The sequence below is a fragment of the Rhinatrema bivittatum genome, chromosome 12, assembly GCF_901001135.1.
Source record: "Rhinatrema bivittatum chromosome 12, aRhiBiv1.1, whole genome shotgun sequence".
Lineage (NCBI taxonomy): Eukaryota > Metazoa > Chordata > Amphibia > Gymnophiona > Rhinatrematidae > Rhinatrema > Rhinatrema bivittatum.
Window position 1 is genome coordinate 15,403,088 of NC_042626.1, and position 19,159 is coordinate 15,422,246.

Below are 19,159 nucleotides of genomic sequence, written 5' to 3' on the forward strand. Positions count from 1 at the left end.
CCAGCCCAGAGGGTAGAGTTTAAACGGTTACGGTATATAGTAAGGTAGTAATGACGGCAGAAAAGGACCAAATGGTCCATCCAGCCTGCCCGGCCAGCTGCTTCCGGTAGCATCTGCTGCGCCCTGCAGGTCACCCCCATGTACTGATGCTTCCCCAAGTAACAGTAAAAGCAAAACATTGTGATGACTATTAAAACATCGATGGGACTTTGCATTGCAGCAGGGGGGTAGGCACCTCTTGTCCTCGAGCGCAGCAAACGGCTCTGGTTTTCAGGATATCCACAGTGAATGTGCACAAGGTGTATTTGCATGCAATAGAGGTAGCACATGCAAACGTCTGTCATTTGTACGCACTGCCTGTACTGCATGCAAATACAGCTCGTGCACATTCACTGTGGATATCCTGAAAACCAGCCCGGTGTGCTGCGCTCGAGGACAAGAGGTGCCCATCCTTGCGTTTCTCTGGTAACCGTATTGTACACCAGGCAGCGCGGAAAAGTTGTATTCTGTTTTATGGATGCGGAGAGAACTAAGATTTCTTTTGTGCCAATTTGGCAAGCTCATTGGCACTAAATACAAATTTTTTTAAAATTACCCTCGTTTTACTATCTGACAGTTCTTTCCAAATAACAAAAAATATCTTTCTTTGAAACCTACAGATGTCACTGTTATGTACATATTAAAAAACAAAAAAAATAGCTCTAGCTGGTGGGTGAGCCATTTTGTTAAATGTGTATTGCACACAGGTGTCGAATGGGTCCCAGCAGGGCCTGTGATGCCATTCGAGATGAGGTTAGTAGCATGAGCCAGTCAAAATGTAGGGTGGGTGGGTGTGTGTGTGTGTGTGTGTGATGTCATTGTCACTCTCGCATCTATCAGGGGGATTTCCTTGAAAGGGGTTTGAAAACGGCTTAGGTTTTGTAGAGGGTTGGTGCAGCTTGTCCATTCCTGTGGTATTGTGAATTAGCCGCTCAGTGCAAGGTTAGTAGAACCTAATCTTTGTTACAAAAAATAAAATAAACAAACTGGTTGCGGGCTGCATCATTTCTTCTTTATTTCCATTCTTAACACTAGCACACTTCTTTGTTAAAATGGTTTCTTGTTTGTTTTTCTGCAGAAACAAGATAAATCCTTGGATAGGTCGTCAGTGCTAGAGACAGAAAAAAGGGTGAGCTGTTTTTTATGTAAAGGGTTTGTTTTTCTCTTTTTTTTTTTTTTTTTTTTAACATTTCAGACTTGATGTACTGTGTTAAAAAATGGATTCAGTAAGTCATCGGAGGCATTGTTTTGAGCTGGGACAAAATGTGCATCCTCTCTCCCCTGGCCCCGCCCCCAAAATCCGGTCAGCAACAGCTAGCGAGATTACCGTGGATCGCTGTGAACGAAAAGACAAAGCTGGAAACAATAGTTAGGCAGAGTAAGAAGCGTCAGCTGGCTGTCCAAACATCTCAAAATTGCACACGCAATTGTGCTGGATGTGATTTTGGAGGGAGCTATAGAGGTCCTGAAGAGCAGCTGGATTCTTCCTGCACGTTGATGCTGTGTATCGGGCCTACATAGGTAGTACCTGAGATGAGCCGGGGCCGATGGTATCGCACAAGGAAGCGAATCAGATGCCCGTGGGCCCCACCGCCCTTATCTGTTGCCATATTCTATGCAGTATGTACTTGGGCTTTTGGGACCACATGGCGCCCTCTTTACGTGGCGCCCAGAAAAGGGTGGGAGAGTGTTGAACTGCATCTTACCTTGCTTCCCTAGCTCTTCTTCCCTGTAGCTGTAGATTGTAGGAATCAGGCAGAAGCAAACTAAGCTGTGGAGGCAGGGGAAGAGGGGATACCAAAATCTCCAATGGCCATTTTATTGGCTAAAATTCAAAGCTTGTTGCTTCTTCAACCAAGGAAAATGGGGTCTTTTTGAAGGCCTAATTGTTATTTTTATATTTTGGGGGGTAGGGGGGTAGTTCGTAAAGTAATTATGCCTTTTCTATTTTTTTTTTTTTTTGTTATTGTTGGTCTTCCTGATGGCCCGTTTTCCTTAGATTTTACAGGGGACTATATTCTGTGATTTTGTTAGCGGACTGAAAATGTTATCTATTGCCTGATGTTTTCTCTTGAAAACAGGAGAAGAGAGCCCTGGAGAGGAAATTGTCTGAGATGGAGGAAGAGCTAAAGGTACGGAGGACCTGATTTTCTTGGTCCTGGGAATGTATGACTCATGTCGGTATGACATTGCCTCAAGGGTGGTTATGACTGCTCTTGTATCAGCTACATGTGTTGTGGGTTTCGCTGTATGACACCTGGAGCTCATGCAAACTTTGTGCTCCATGGGCAGCCTGAAATGAATGATGTTCCCTCTTACAAACCGTGGGAGGAGATGTTAAAGCAGATGCCACGTAGTTGTTGAAGAAATAGACTAGGCTGAAATTCTCCCCCCAAGGAATCATAGCACTTCACGCTCTGAGGAGAAATTCTCCATAATTCCAGATCTAGAGCACATTATGGATTTTAAGTTTGCTCCATAAGAACATGCTACCCTTGGCTAGAAAGTCAAGAGCTGGGCTAGCTTAGGCAGCCCACCGGGGCAAAACGAGTGGAGATTCAAAGTGATTGATTTGGTTGCTTCCTGGAGATATGTGGAGCTGTTGTTGGCTACCATAAGGCCTGATCAGGTAAGGTTAGAACCATGAAGACAAATATGTAGGAAAGTAAGAGAAACTTCCAGGCTCCTTGTGCTCGTGTTTTGACATCTCCGGTGTTTCTGCTTTCTCTGATCTTTTATTTATGGTTCCCAGAACACTCTGCTTACTCGAGATATAAATGCTTCAGGCTTTGCATTACTCTTCAAACTCACATGCAGCAACTGGTGATGTTCAGCCTGTTGGATCTGTTCTTTCATTTTTCTTCTTTATCAATGAGCAGCTACAAAGCCCCATTATACTATATGAGGTTGATATGGGAGGTTCAGCAGCACCTCCTCTCTTGCTTGGTGGCCTTGCGCCATTTTGGATCTTCGTGGAAGTAAACTGGGCCGTTGCTGTACTGTTGATAGTGAGCTTGTGCCAGCCTCATCCTGAGGCATCCAAAGCATGACTGTGGCATTAGCAGAGTAACTTTCTGGGGCTAAGTTGTTTAAGGGGGGAAAAAAAAAGGCACAGAGGAAAGCTTCGCTGCTGGGTGGCTAAGGAAATGCTTGTAACGCAGAACCTTTGCTGGTGTGCTTTTTCCATCCAAAGAAATATGGCACCGAGCCGCAGTGCTTTCAGCGATTGCCTTCTTTTATTCCTTCGGAAAGGCAAAGCATGAGAAGAAGCCCTTTTGTTCTTTTGCTGAAACGCTGTGGAAGCATATTGCAGCCTCTTAGTCATGTGCCGTCGGTCCTTAAATTGCGTGTTAAGATCAGGTAGGGATGACGGCATAATGCTGGGCTATTCTTCCTCAGCGGTTTGAGCCATGCCAGACTTCACTTTTAATTTAAATCGCCACCCCTGAAGTTGGGCAGATTCTGTTCTCTCTTTTACCTCTGAAGGGTAATTAAGCTCCTAGCAAAACCTGGGAGATTTAAAGGCCACATCTGTGCTTCTCTGGCACAAGGGTACTAGATGGCCCTAGACAAATCTCCCCCCCCCCCTTACACACCTGCCTATCAGCAGCAGCTCTGACACAGCATCCCCCCCCCCCTCATCCTCTGCTAGGTTCTGCCTCCCCCTCTTTGCCCCCTAGTCAACGGTGCCCAGCAGCCCTTCCCTTTATATACCCCCTAGCATCTCTCCTCCTCCCCCACTATCCTCCTCTCTTCTCCTCCTCCCTCCCTGCCCAGTACACCAGCATCGCTCCAATCTCTTTTCCCCCTGTTTGCAGTGCCAGCAACCTTTCTCCACCCCCTGCCTGCCCAGAATTCCTCTCGGTCTTTCCTTGCCACCCTCGGCCTGCCTAGCATGCCCTTTCTCACTGCCTGCCCAGCACCTTTTCTCCCCAACTCCCCCATCCAGTTTCCTCTCTGTCTCCTCCCTCTACACCTACCCCAGCATCCAGTCCCTTCTGTCATGGTGCTGCGCCTTCAAAGTTGGTAGACTGCATGTGACAGGGTCTTTTGCGGGGGGAGGGTTGTCACCCCGCTCCATCTCCAGATTTAGCACCCTAGGTGACCACCTAGTTTGCCTAATGGAAGAACTGGCCCTGACCATAAGCAGGTCACTTAACCCACTGTGCAAGCTCCTTCAGGCAGGAACCCTATAAGTGTATTTTGTACAGTGCTGTGTTCACAGACAGTCCTGTATGAATGTTAAGTACTATTATGAAGCCAAGAAACCAAAATAACCAAAAAGCCAAGAGCAAAATAGGTTGTACAGTGGCTTTTCCAGGAACTTCTGCGTTGAGCTGTAGGGGTTTACAAGAGGGAATTAGCCTGCTGGGTGTTTTCACTGGCAGGCATTTTGACAGAGCTTTCTGTGGAATGTGTAGGAGTTTCTTGACTCGGTCTGAATGGTGCACTGCAGCTTTCCTTGGAGGTGTGTGGTCTGCACTTTTGAGATACAGGACATGCCGGATCTGTTCGAGGCCCTCCCCCCATTCATTGGCTTACCCAGCTCTGCTTTGGTGGTCATGTTCCTGCTCTCCAGGAACTCAGCAGCCTTCTGCGCTCCTTGCCCCCGATGAGCAGCAAATCTGTTTGTGTGGCCTGCGTCCACAGGCTTTCTTGACATCCTGTAAAATCCCAGCCCTGCCCTGTGCCAATACATCTCTGCCTTTCCCTGCATTGTGCCTTTGAGAACAAGCGAACGAAAGAGATAACTATAAAGTTGGACTGATTGCCTTTTTTTTTTTTTTTTTATTGTCTTCTCCCCACAGATTTTAACAGATTTGAAATCAGACAACCAAAGGCTGAAAGATGAGAATGGAGCCCTAATCAGAGTCATCAGCAAACTCTCCAAATAGCAAGCCCAACGGAAAGAGAGAGAGAGGTTTCTTTGCACAAAAGGCAGGCTTCACTTCTTTTTCCCACCCCCCACTCCTGCAGAGAAAAGTCCCGCTGCCATGTCAGATGCGGAATGAGGGCTGCAGCTGATTTTCTCTGCCTTTTCCACTCGCAGTACATTCCTGCTGCTCTTCCCAGATGTCACACTGACAGCTCAGCATTTCTTTTAAAGCCCCCATGTCACTTCCACATCCCCCCCCCCTCCCCCTTCGAGAGTTGGAGGACAGGAAAAGACAAATGCTACCAGCCTAATTCCTGGCCGTCGTAAGACTTTAGTTCAGCTGTGGCTTTCTCTCACGCTTCCCAGTTCATACTGGCCCTTGTCGTCCTGCCTGCTCTCTGCTGCCGTGACATTACGGTTCAGACATGGATTACTGACTCCCCGGCTCAGTGCGTTCTGCAAACGTTGGACTACAGGGACCAGAATCCATTGCCAAGGGAGGCCAGGGGTGAATCTTACCCTGTAATTAATATATCTGAGGACCTGATTTGCGATTCCCCCGAACCCCTTCCCTACCTGGCTTCCCACAACCGATCTCGGAACTGCCACAAGGACTTTTTGAATATAATGTTTGAAAACCAGAAAAAGTGACTGTTAAAACCCTATTTGAAAGACTAAAAAAAAGATGGCTGTTTTGCACCACTGTTTCATTTTAATTGAATTCTAGTCACCAGTACTTTTATTTGTTTGTTTTGGAGGTCTCTCTTGTTTTTGCTTTGTTTTCTAACTTAATTTTCCGTAGCCGTGTGTCTAGGAGCCTGCTCTGCCACCTCCCTGTCCGCAGACGTCCCAGGCCTTGCCTAGCACCCAAGCTCGTACATCTCTGCACCTAACCCAGCGGATGTCATTTTTGTCCGAAGCGTTCAGGTGGTTACTAGATTCTGAGCAGAGGCGTGGATCGACGGTGTCGGAGGTCACCACCCCAGCACCCGCTCTGTCTTCTCTTGGTCAGGTATCCTGGCACTGGGATGGGGATCCTAGCCGGTTATTTTTTCTTTTCTGGGATTTGGCTGTCCTTTCGTATTTCCAACATAGAAAGGGTTATCTATTGCCTTGGCTTGCTGATGGGCAAAAACAGCAAGGGGGGGGGATGAAATGGCGTCTTACGAGCAGGATTTGTTTCTACAGCAATTCATAAACTGAATAGAAAGCTTTCAGTCCCAGCAGTCTGATTAATTAGGGCATTGAACTCCTCGAAATACCCCACTAAATGAATTGCGTGCTTGCTTCTTGGAATAGTAACGTTTGCCTTCAGCATGGCATTTGCTGTCACCTAATGCCCTGTCTCGGGTTCTTTGACCTTTCACCTCCTGCAGATGAGGTATTAAATGTGAGTAAATGCCCTCTCCAGAAAGAAGGTTTTCTTAAGTGCGTATAACGTGAGCTGACAGCTGAAATCTGTAGTTCCATCTATAGAGCAGCTCCAGCACAGGCAGCAGCAGTGCAGACTTTCTGTCACCCATGGAACAGGTACAGCGAGAGCAGCAGCAAATCAAGTCACACAGGTAGCACAGTACAGAAAAGCAGAGCACAGGCAGCTGCGGTGCAAAGTTCTCTCTCGCCCATACTGTCGCGCTGAGGAACGGATTTGGCAAGGGCTGTAATGGTGCAAGCCACACACACTCTACAGAAAAGGTACGGCACAGACAATTGAAATGCAGTCTTCCCCCATCTCAGAACTGGTAAAGCATGAGGGCAAACATCCAAGCTTCCTACACACAGGCACACACCCACCACAGGAAGTACAGTATGGACAGCAGCAGGGTAAGCCTCACATACACACACACACACACACACTGCCCGAAACACAGAGCAGGTATAGCAGGGGCAGAAGCAGTGCAAGCTTTCCACACACCGTCCACCACAGGACAGGTACAGAAGAGGCAGCTATGGCACACACAAGCACACACCGACCCATCGCAGGGCAGTAACGGTGTACATTTCACAGAGAGCAGGGCAGCGGCAGTGCAAGCTTCCCTTCCCTTGCGTTGGGAAAACAATTCAAGCCTCAGTACCGAAAGACGCCAGTGATTCTGATTTGAGCATTTGTTAAAGTTCACGTTTAATCTTTTGTTTGTTTAAATTCATCTCTTCTAGTTGCTGCTTCAGTGAGGTTAAATCACTCTGTCATCAGGCACTAAACAGCTGGTTAGTGCCTCATGATGTGATTTCCACTGATGCAAGGTTTGGAAGCAGTCACATGAGCTGTCCGATTCAGCCACTTTATAAAATCATGAAGCACAATCATGTTAGTATGTGCACAGCTATATTTAGACAATTAGTTGGTATCGGGTAAATACTGACCTAGCCACTGTTGAATCGGCTACAGAAAGGGCCTTAGGCTTTGCTGTTTCACTGTCCTGTGCAGTGTAGAGAGTGTGAAATGAGGAGGGTGGTATGCACAGGTATGAGTGGAGGTCAGAGCAGCCATGCAAGGCCAGTTCAAGGACACGTCATAATTCAGTGCTGTGACATACCAGAGGGATGCCTGGACTCTGTATAAAACACAGAACTGTTGTCCCTGTCTTTTTTTTATCAGTGGTTTGGTAGAAACTGGGAGTAAGAGCCATCTAGGCTTACTCTCTCTTTTTTTTTTTTTTTTTTTTTTTTAATTGAAATGATGCATCTTATTTTAATTCTTACAAATCACTGCAGTTAAATGTTGACTCTGCTCTTTTTTTGCCCTGCACAGTTGCGCCTCTGTCTACGGACTGAGGCACAAAGGAAGGAGTAGATGTGATGATTAATTAATGTAGGTTAAGGGCAATTATTAAAATGCCAATAGAATCCAGAAACTGAATTGTAGCAGACACTGGATGTAAGAGGGTGGAGATGAGACCCATTCTCTGCTTTTGTAGTGTCTTATTGCAGTACAGACTTCACATCCCAGAATGTGTTGAAGCAGGAGGAAATATCTATGTACTGTAAATGTGGCATTAGGTTATGCTACCACATTGCGCTTGGCATCCACAGTATAAACACACATGCACACAGGGTGCTCTGTCCTTGTCTCACTGTCCTGCCTTTCTATTTTTTTATAGCAGGATTGGGTTTCCTGCTATATCTTTTCCTGTGTGCATGCTGAGTTATCTTTCTGGTTCCCTGTATATCACATCTCCTCTGGTATGAGACAAGTGTCTCCCAGAGCGCCAAGAAAAGGTAAGTGTTCTCGAAAGCTTGAGCCCTTCAGTGCCATCTGTGGACCCCTTACTCGCTCACCGTGCACCACTGCCAGACACTTTGAAAATGAGCTCGCTTAAACCTCCCACGTACAAAAAGGGCACATATGCTTTTCACCCGCCATTCGTGCAGGTGGCCAAGTGGGGGTTCACATGCATGCATGCATTTTAAAAATTGCGCTCCTCCCCCACCCTAACCCCCAACCTGAACACAACCCGGGAATGCCTGTCTTTAACCATGCTGTGGCAGCACGTGGGTATTTCTCACCAGGTAAATGCTGCTCTGTAGTAAGTGAACTGCTTTCTACTCGGGCTCTGGTCATGTGGATTGCAGAACACAGCGACATAGCTATGCAGTAGACTGAAAGTGTGTTAGATTTTAGGCAACACGCCAGTATGGAATCCAGCTGATGCTCTGCGTTAGACGTCATTGGCGACTTGCAGTGTGCGCACTGGATGCAGGAGGGAGGAATGAAACCGCTGTTCCTCAGGGCTTAGGCTCTAGTAAGATGAAATATGCGTCACGGATAACATCACTTCTTACATCTGCAGGATTGCACGTTGGCGCTCCGCTTGCAATCCTTAGAGTGAGAATCACTTTGTCTTGATTCTCTGGTTAGATTGGGATTGTCCTTTTGGTTATGGCTTGCGTAGATGGTGGCCCTCTTTCAAGAGAAAGGTGGATGGCCATCTCAAAGGCTAATGTTGAAATGCAGTCAAAGGGACTTTTTTGAAATTTTTATTTTTTTTTGGCGAGTGGCTTGGCAGCTAGGACCTTCCATGGAACTGGACCATACCAGGCAAGGAGTTAACGAGCTCACTCTGCTGTACTGTCACAGTTCTAAGGCTGTAATTAGCAACCTGGTATTCTCATTAAATAAAAAAAAAAAAAAAAGTCTAATCAGGTGGAGTTTCTATGGCTTTAAAGGATCTGCAGACTAGGAAGCTCGAGGTCCATTTGAAGTGGCGGCACTCAGCATACGGGCTGCGGTGTGGAGCAGTTTCATGCTTCGAGCTGGACTTCATTGGGTGTAGCAGCTGCTGTCTAATAAGACTATGTCCTCCCAGGAGGGGAAGCTGTGGTAGCCTATAGCACTGATGCGCTGTATGACTTATCAAGACATCCTCTAGGACTATGATGTTGCCATCTCGGCAAGGACACGGTTTTGGTTAAGGAACTGGTCTGTGAATGTTTCGTCCAAGTCTCAGGAGCATTACCTTTTAAGGGAAAGTGTTTCTTGGAGAAGATTTGAAGGATCTGATAAAGCATCTGGGAGAGAATAAGGTTCACAAGTTACCTGAAGACAGGCTTAAAGGTACGAGGAATTCCTCTTCTGGATGCTTTAGGTTTCGAGGGAACAGGTGTTTTTGCCCAGGAAGGCCTTTAGGTGTTCAGAGGCAAGCCTTGGAGAGGCAGCGGTCCTGGAACCCATCCTTTCAAGGCCGAGAGCAGAACAGGGATAGCTCTGGCCAGGGAGGTACTGGAGCCAAATCAGTACAATGAAGCAAGGGCCGGTCCACTCCTCTGTCCTGGTTATAGAGGGTCGGTTGACTCTTTTATGAGGCATGGGCTAAAATCACTATGGACCAGTGGGTCTTAAGCATGATAAGGCAAGGTTACGCTTCAGAATTTGCTCGTCCGCTAAAGGACCTGTTCATGGTCTCCTCTTGCACCTGTGTGGAAGAGAGTCAGGTGGCACAACTGACTCTTGATTGTCTACAGATACTTGGAGCCATTGTTCCCATTCCCTTGGAGGAAGGAGGGACGGGATGTTACTCCATTTATTTTGTGGTTCCAAAGAAGGAAGGGTTTTTCCATCCAATTCTGGGTTTGAAGAACATAAATGTAGCTTTCAAGGTTTCTCATTTTCGTATAGAAACTCTGCTCAGTCATTCCAGTGATACACAAGGGGGAGTTCTTGGCATCCCTGGATCTGACCAAGGCATACTCGCATATAGGAATCTGGCCCAGCCATCAGAAATTTCTACGGTTCAAAGTCCTCGGCCTGCATTTTTAATTTTGCGCCCTGCTGTTTGGGCTGGCATTGACTTCATGGACTTTTACCAAAGTGATAGTGGTGGTGGCAGCAGCCCTCAGGAAGGAGGGGGTGTTGGTGCATCCATTTCTGGACAACTGGGTCGTTCAGGCAGAGTCGGAGGCCCACTGCAGACGAGCGGTGGATCTGGTGCTGCAGTGCTTGCAGTCACTCAGATGGATAGTGAATTGGTCCAAGAGACATCCCGTGCCGTCTCAAGTGTTGGAATTCCTGGGAGCGCACTATGATTACAACCTGGGGAAGGTTTTTCTTACAGAGAAGTGCAATGTCAAGTTGCAGTTGCAAGTTTGTGGATTGTTGGAGAGCCAGGTGCCCAATGTCTGGGATTACCTGCAGGTTCTCGGCTCCATGGCGTCCTTGTGGTAACTCGTGCCTTGGGCGTTTGCTCATATGAGACCTCTGCAGGTGGCATTATTTTCCCGGTGGGATCCATGGTCGGAGCAGTTTCAGCTTCCACTGCCGTTTACGGAGCTAGCCAGATCGAGTCTCTCGTGGTGGCTTGGTCGGGTCAACTTGTGTCGAGGGGGGGACTTATATGTTCCAGAGTACACAGTGGTTACCACCGATGCCAGCCTCTGCGGTTGGTGAGCTGTCTGCCAAGATCAGTCAGTGCAAGGCCAGTGGTCGGCGGAAGAAGTGTCATGTTCTATCAATCGCTTAGAGACTAGAGCAGTGCAATTGGCGCAGAGTGCATGTCTTCCTCTCTTGCATGGCTGTCCAGTCAGAATCTTGTCCCATTAGTGCGACAACAGTGGCTTATATCAACCAGCAGGGTGGTACCAAGGGTTGAGCGGTGGCTCAGAAAGCTCAGGAGCTAATCCACTGGGCAGAGCAGCATCTGGCGTTGATGGCGGCTTCTCACATAGCTGGGACCGACAGTGTGCAAGCGTATTTTCTCAGCTGTCAACAGCTGGACCCCAGAGAGTGGGAGATGGTGGTGCAAGCAATGGCTCTCATTTCTTGCAGGTAGGGCAAACCCTGCATGGATTTAATGACAACTCTGTGAAATGCTAAGACGCCTCACTTTGAAGAGAGTGCAGAGCAGAGGGCGTCAACACCTAGGTTCTTCCTTAGCCATGGGACTTTCTGCTGTATGTGTTTCCTCCGTGGATGCTGGTGGGCAAGATTTTGCGACATGTGGAGGTTCACCCAGGCCACGTGATTTTAGTGGTTCAGAGGCCTTAGTTTGCAGATCTGATCAATTTAGTGGTAAATGGCCTGTTGAGGCTCACTCATCTGCCAAAGCTTCTGCATCAAGGTCCCATATTTTCAGATCTGGCGGCTCGCTTCCATCTCGCAGCTTGGCTTTTGAGAGGAAACACTTGAGAGAAAGAGAGAGAGGTTACTCTGAGGATATTATCTCTTCTCATTTGCAGGCTAGAAAGTCTTCCACGTCCTTGGCGTGAGGGTCGGGGGAGTTTTTGAGGATTGGTGCATGGAGCTAGGGGGTTGTCTCTCTGCGAGCTTCCATAGCAGATATTCTTGCAAAGAGGTTTGGTGATGGGTTTGTCCTTTAACTCCCTGAGAGTTCAGGTGGCAGCTCTGGGCTGTCTGAGGCAAGGTGCACGGAGCATCTGGCTGCACATCCAGATGTGGTGAGTTCTCTCCAAGGAGCGAAGCATTTGTGCCCTCCGGTTCAGAAGCTGTGTCCCTCCTAGAGCCTTAACTTAGTCCTGAAAGGCATGTGTGTGGCACTATTTGAGCCTCTTAAAAGGACTACTATAAAAGATCTCACTTTGAAGGTGGTTTTCTTGGTGACAATTTGTTCCACCTGAGCGTCAAGCCTTGTCAAGTAGAGATCCTTTCTTGAGGATTTCATAAGTCTGTCAGTGGAGCTCCTGGATTTCCCAAATTTGGAGGCTACAGCGACTCATGCGAGAGAGTTGTTGCTTTTGGATGCGCAGCGTGCATTGTTGCGTTATCTTAAAGTTACTAACAGCTTCTGGTTGTTGGATCACCTTTTTGTGCTGTGGAGTGGTGCAAAAAAAGGGGCATAAGGTGTCAGAAGCCTCGATTGCGTGGTGGAACGTTAGGAAGTGTCACCACAAGAATTTGCAGGGCGGCTACTTGGCAGTCTTTGCACACTTTCTCCAGGCATTATCGTTTGGATGTCCAGGCCTCAGAAGCCATGGGCTTTGTTGAGAGTGAACGTCGAGCGGGACTCTCACGGTCCCACCCTGTTTAGGGAAGCTTTGATACATCCCAGGAGTCTGGACTGATCTGAGTACGTACAGAGAGAGGAAAATTGGTTCTAAACTGCTAATTTTCATTCCTGTAGTACCACGATCAGTCCAAAGTCCCGCCCAGTTGAAGTAGGGAGTTTTTGAAGAGTCTGCTCGATCTGTTATGGTACTTAATCTGAAGACTGGCACAGGTTTTGTTTGGTCCTTCATGCTTTTTAATGGGAATGAGTTTATCTGTTCTAGTTTTTCTCTGTTTGTTGAGGTGGGATTGATTCATTTGTTCTGCTATCTTGGCTTTGGTACAGGCTAATACTGAGGGACTGCAGGTGGCACACTAGGTTATATGGCAGTGTCAGTAAAACTTTCTCTGTCTCCATCTGCTGGAAGGGAGGCATAAACTGATCTGTGGTACTACAGGGATGAAAATTAGCAGGAAAGAACCAATTTTCCTTTATGTGAATGAGATATACATGGACTGCATCTCCAATGTATGCAAATATATCATGCATGTTCATTGTGAATATCCTGTCTCTGGTATCACTAGGACAGATTTAAAGAAAAAAAAACAAAAAAAAACATGAATGGGGGAGGGGAGCACGGAATCCTGGGTGGATGTTTCTGGGAGATGCAAATTTTTCTTCAAAAATTACCTGCTCTGTTTGTTCCGATATGCATTTGCCTGAAAATGAAATTCTTGCCCGTCATCTTGAGGCCGAGTTGCTGCAGGTCTTGTTTGCGGCCCAGCTGGGTGTAGCGCAGCAGATCTGGAACACTGTGGGAGCTCCATGGAAGTGAAGATGCCTTGCTATGTCCCGTGGGTCTACGCCATGTGTGGGGAGAGCATTTGCATTCTCACACCACATGGCATAGGACCCCACTAGCAAATAACTGAGAGGATTTCACCCAGATATGCCTTAGCCTAGGGCTTAATACTCTGGGGAAAACCTTTAATTCAGCAAGCAAACAAAAATATATAATTTGAGAAGGTGTCACGTTCAATTCCACTGTGTTTGGAGTTGTGCTGGAACTGGAGTAGAATGATGTACCAGTTTTGCATGTAACTGTATGTATGTGTGTATGTACACACGTGTTACATATAAGTTACATACACGCACAAGCTGTGAAAGGGACAGAACAGACTTTGAAAGGGTAGTTTGCAAGCAGCCCATGTAGCGGGAGAGTATATTCAAACCAAATTTTCACGTCTATGTTCACTTTGAAAATACTCAGAAAATTAGCCAAGTATATGTATAGATTCACTTGCATAAAGTTAACGCCTCCTCTTAGGAAGACGTAACTCTTGTGCATACTTTGTTAAAGAAAAAAATGTGCGCACAAGTGCTGACTCCAGTCCCCTTCCTTGAGACGCTTCTCCTTAATGTAATGAATGTAAAAGGGATGTATGAACCTGGCCTTTGCATATCCTTTTACAGGCGCTGAGCCCGGGTTAGTTTTAGAACAGCAGTTTGTCTTGATGGCTTTAAAAATTACCCCCGAATATTGTGTTGTCAGAGGGCTTTCAAAGCTGGCTGATCTAAAGCTGAGCGCTCTTTCTTGAAGATACTAAGTTAAGAATGGGTTTGAGTTTGGGTCTGCTTAAAGCGTTGGAGGTAGGGAAGATTTCGTGTTGACTTATTCCGTACCTGCAATCACCACATTGGCAAAAATGCTCAGCAAATGGCTTCTGCTTGCCACTGTGTCATTCCCAATAAAAAGCTTTGACTTTATTTAATATTGAGGTACTGTGGGTGGAGAGAAAGGTATTCACATTTGCCATCTGTCTGCTGAAGGTGATCTGGAATGCATCCTCATGTTCCACTGCCATCACGGGAGAGCAATGCCAAGTTTTGTTATCCAACCTTTCTTTGTTTTTGGTTTTTTTTTGAGAGGATCCTGAAGAGAAGGTAGATCTTGAGGTTGAAATGGCTGCACATACCTCACGGTATTTGATGAGTTTGTGAGGAGATACTTGGGTGACAAGGGGGCAGGTGTATCCAGCTCCTGCTCAGAAGTGTGGGAGAAATCTTAGGGGGGGGAGACTGGAATAGCAGCAGTAGTTTTCACCAAAAAGGGGAGGGTGTTTGCCCTCCTGAAGAGGGAGAGTTGGGCGCTCTATATTAACGCGCTAAATATTTAATGCATTTAGTTGTTTTTTTTTATTGCAAAGCACTTTATGGTTTGTGGGTGTGGGTTAGTGCTAGGGGAAGTAGGTAGAGAAAATCCCAGATGTGGGAGGAGACCAGAGAAGGCTTGGTGGTCCCCTGATATCCTTTCAGGGAGGTAACGATGCTGTGTGTGTGCCAGTAATTAAACTGATAACTTACTTTGGATTGGCTTTAGGCCCTGCCCTGGGATAGTCTACGGTAGTTTTTGGTTTGTTTTTTTTACCCCAGTGCAAAGGGTCTTTTAGGCCCAGGTTAGCCAATGGGCAGCCAGGGCCCCCAGTGCCATTGGTCCAATCCTTTTAATTTGTTGTGTTGGTCTACTTAGGTTCTGGTACTTTTGTAGTGTTTAATTTAAAAAAAAGAAAAACAAAACCTACTGTAGACCTCTATAATAATAATCTGGGTCCGATGATCCAGCAAAGGAAGCAGCAGGTTAAAATGTTAATTTCTGCTCCCACCTGCTTTCGGTTGTCAATGCTTGCAACATGGATGGTTCCTCAGATTATGCCACAAAGCCACGCTGCTTTCATGTCAATGGAAGGTGCCAAGGCGATTTCAAACTCTTCTTGTATGAACCCAGGGCATTTTGCAGCTTTTTTTTTTTTTTTTTGGGTGGGGGGGGCTGGAGTGTGGGAGTTGCTTGGAATCTCCAAAGGGGTCTCCATGTTGCAGCATCCAGCGATTTTTGGGGAAGTCCGTATAAGCTTTGAGGAGAGAGTTACTGTACCTGGATCCTTGTAAATAGACTTCAGAGAGAATGCTGAGCTCGCTTGCCGTGCGGTGGGCAGAAGAATGTAATTTTATGCAATATGAGTGGCCTTTTGAACCTCAACGTGACTGAGATTTTGTTTTACTGGTGGTTACTGTTCCTCTGTAGTATTATTGGAAGTATTACATGTTTGAACGTTTGGGAATAATATTCACAATTGTGTGATGCTTGTAAACACAACGGTATTTATAAATGAATAAACCACAGTGTTTTAATTTGGACTCTGCTTATCTTCCTAGCTCCGTTAGTGAGCAGGTTTAGTAAATGAATTGGGGGGGGGGAGGGGAGAAGTCTCTCTCTTTTTTTAACCCCCCACCCCCCCTCCCGGTACAGCTAATATGATGCTTCCTGACCACATCCTGCTGAAAGGGGCCAGGTTATCTTACCTGATTCTTGAACTTTTTATGAAATGTCTTCATGTGTTGTTGGTTTATTGCTTCTTTAAATCTGCTTTGCCCATGGAGCAAAAGGGGCAGTGACAGCGAGGCAGGAGAAATATGGCAGCTCCCATAAACTCCTCCAAGGGTTTTCTCCCAGCATAGAATGAAAGCTGAAAGGATAACCGCACTCCTATCAACAACCTACTTGCTTTCAGAAATTCTCCCCATTCTCAGTTGCACTAGTTAATTGTGCTAGGAAAAGAAAGCAGCAGCAAAGATTTTAGTGCCTCATTTGAAAGACCTTGCTGGACTGAAGGTGACCTATTGTGACATCTTACCAAATTACATCAGCATTATATTTTTTTATTATTTATTTTTTTTTACATGAGCAGTTTTCAGGCCCGTATATTGTGCTACCATGCATGCTTATACAGACTCATCTGTTAAACCGTGTGGTACACATGGAAGCTTGTTGATCTCCATATCGCTGGCAGTGATCTGCAGCCGCCTTGACACTTGGAGTGACGTGAGCTGCGGGTGCTGAACTGTTAACGTCCGCTTGTCCCAAATATTGTTTGCTCAGGTGCTCCTCTCCCTCCTAAGCTGCTTGGCTTGCAGCTGTGCTAGATGTAATATATTCTTCGTAATCTCCCCTAACGCCTCCCTGCCCCTATCAGAATTCTGAAACTCTGATAACTTGTTGATTGGCGCCCTCCACTGGGAATACTTTACTGTTTTGTTCGATGCTTGATCTTAAGTTGTATGCCCTGCCATGAGAGTTATTCAGCAAGGGCAGATAATTACACAGCAACCCGCCTGATGGCCACAGGTCCAGCACTCTGAAGGCTGGGATTGAAGTTGTACTTACAGATCTCTGGCAAGGGTTGAACCAAGGAGATGGCTCTTCAATGTGGCACCTAGTGCTGAGGCAGTGAGAGGGCACTACAAGTAGCTTATACGAGAAGCGTGCCTTCTCTTGGCTGTGATAGTTGTTCTGCAGGTGGGAGAGAAGACTGAGGGAAGAAACTGGCCCTATAAAATCGTGTCTGTGCAGCTCTTTCTCTTCTTCCCTCTTCCCACTACCGGGGTGATTACCCCCTCCAATATCTTTTGAACTGCTCGTTCAGTTTCATTGAAATTTCTTCCACAGATTGAGAGACCACTGGGACACACTTCTCTCATGCCTTCCTACCACTAAGACTTACAATCCTTTTTTTTTTTTTTATGCCAGTTGAGTTTAGTTGAAAGCTCAGGGCAGTCAGACCACATTGTGATGTCATGTAGCATTTTGAAAGCTGCCCTGCCATTGGTCAATAGTCCACCATGTGCAAATTTCTGAATCAAAGAAGGAAACTACGCATCCTAAGGCGTTCACACATCCTTCTGAACTTCAGGGCTCTAATCTGACTTGCTCCTTCTTACTGTCTAGGACGGTAAATTTGAGACAGCGGTGCGGGTGTCCATGTACGTGCAATGCCGGCTCGCGCCCAGAGCCATGGGCATGTATGATATAAAATCAGCAATACGTGTGCATGCAATTTTATATAGATGCGCACAATTGCCAGCTCTACCACATAAGGGGGGGGGGGCGGGGATTTTATTAGATACATGCGCTGATGTCATAGCCCTTTTTTCCCAGTTCGCTGCCAGTTCAGCCAGTTAACGGATCAGGTTTGCTACCCCCGCCCCCCCTGTTTAGCCTCCCTTTTACCCTCAACCCTTAAAACCCCACTGGCTCGCCCCATTTTTTATTTTAACACCTAGACGCCGTCCGTAGCAGAAGTAAAGTCACCATGGTAGGGGATACGCGTACATTTCAAGGTTAACTTCCCAGAATGCCCATTTCCTGCCCATGCTGCACCCAGACCACGCCCCGCCCCTTTTTAAACTTTTTGGTTTGTGCGCGTGGTCGCGCGGCACGCACCAGCCTGAGCCACACGCGTATCTCCCAGCTTTCGGCTTTTAAAATGGACTTTTATTTGTGCTTTCATCTTTTTGGGCTTTGGTCTTGGCAACCCAATCAAGGGGGGACTGATCGTTGGATTTTGAGTGGCAGAAATCCTGAAGGTTTCCTGAAACCCAGCTGGGAAGGAGCGAGGGAAAAGTTCCCCTCTGTGTGAATTCCTATGGATGGGCAGTAAATCTCTGCCCAAGTGCCCATGGCTGACCCGCCTCACTTTGATCAGAAGCAACGGGTGAGCAAGATTAACTTTTCCCCAAAGGTCTGTCCCAAAGTGTTCTTCAGTATGAAAGCACTGCAGGAACTGAAACATTAGGGCCCACTAACATGATCCCTCTTATGGCCTGGAGCAATAAGGCAAGTATGCTGCTGATGTTGGGAGATGTGGCCAGTGGGCTGTCAATGGGTTGTGGACGTAAAGGGTCCCAGTTCCTTTCCCTCCAAGGTGACTAATACAAACGTTAACACCTCACTGGACTGTGTGTTAGTGATCAGGAGGTGGGGAAGGTCCAGTACCTTTTCACAATTTGAATGCCTGATAAAACTGGATAAGCGAGACTTAGTTTCAGCTGATTTCTTTAATAAGGAGACGCACACATTTTTACAAAATAACAGATTGACGATAGAATTGGACATAAACAACAGTTGACACGAGGAGAGTCTGTTTTTGCTTTTAAAAGCTGATTCCTGCTGCATTTTAAAAAAAAACAAAAAACATTGCACCTCGGATCTATAGACACACAGCAATTCCAGGGGCCCGGGCTTCAGCTAGCTCAGTTTGTGAGACACAAAAGGAGGAGGTTAACAAAGAACAAGCTCAGAGAAAGGAGAGGAATGGAGCAGAGTTTGGGGATAAGTTTGAAGAACTCTTTAAGATCAGTTCTGAAGCTTGAAGTGATGGGCAATGTTGAGACCAGAAAGCCTTGGAGACTCTGTTATAAATGGCACCTCTCCTTAAGGCCAGAGGCATGAAATCCCTGTACTCTGGCTAGTGCCATAACTCTTGACCATCAATAAAAAATAAAGCAAAAGATTCTGTAGTATTCTACTGTTTTGCTTTTTACTCCTCGCTGTCAATTAGACAATGGATCTCCTCACCAACATTTTGACTGCTATTGAGGAATTCCCTTTGCATTCAGACATCTAAAGGCAAGAGAGAGCACTCTTACATTGATAAAGGGACTTGAGAACTGTTAATATATTTGGGTCAGCCAGATGTACCAAACATTTTTTTTCTTTTGGACACAAAATGGGAAAATTCCTTTAGTAACATCTGGCCCTTCCTGATGACTGCCATCCCTTTTCATCTTAGTCATTATGGTTTTGATCTCTTGTAGGCAAACATGAGCATGCGAGAGAACTGGAGAGCCAGGCTAAGCCAAATTCTCCTGATAACCCGAGAGCAGTCCCGGGACAAGACCCATGCAACTATCCCACGGTGAGTGATGGAGGTGGAAGCTGCCCCAGGTTTTAACAGGTCCTGTGCTCTAA

The 19,159-nt window shown here is 46.5% G+C and overlaps 1 protein-coding gene across 3 annotated transcripts in view; it reads left to right on the forward strand.

The window, feature by feature from the left end:
* LOC115073711 (protein phosphatase 1 regulatory subunit 12B-like) overlaps positions 1-15,547 on the forward strand; it is a 75,906-nt gene extending 60,359 nt beyond the window's left edge. For 2 of the 3 annotated variants that reach the window (XM_029572362.1, XM_029572361.1), the window contains exons 5-7: positions 1,118-1,168; positions 2,121-2,171; positions 4,848-15,547. In XM_029572362.1, the coding sequence (XP_029428222.1) occupies positions 1,118-1,168; positions 2,121-2,171; positions 4,848-4,934 (189 nt within the window). In that variant the 3' untranslated portion in view covers positions 4,935-15,547. The remainder of the gene's footprint in view (positions 1-1,117; positions 1,169-2,120; positions 2,172-4,847) is intronic. The other variant, XM_029572363.1, reaches the window with a different exon arrangement.
* Positions 15,548-19,159: the final 3,612 nt, after the last annotated feature.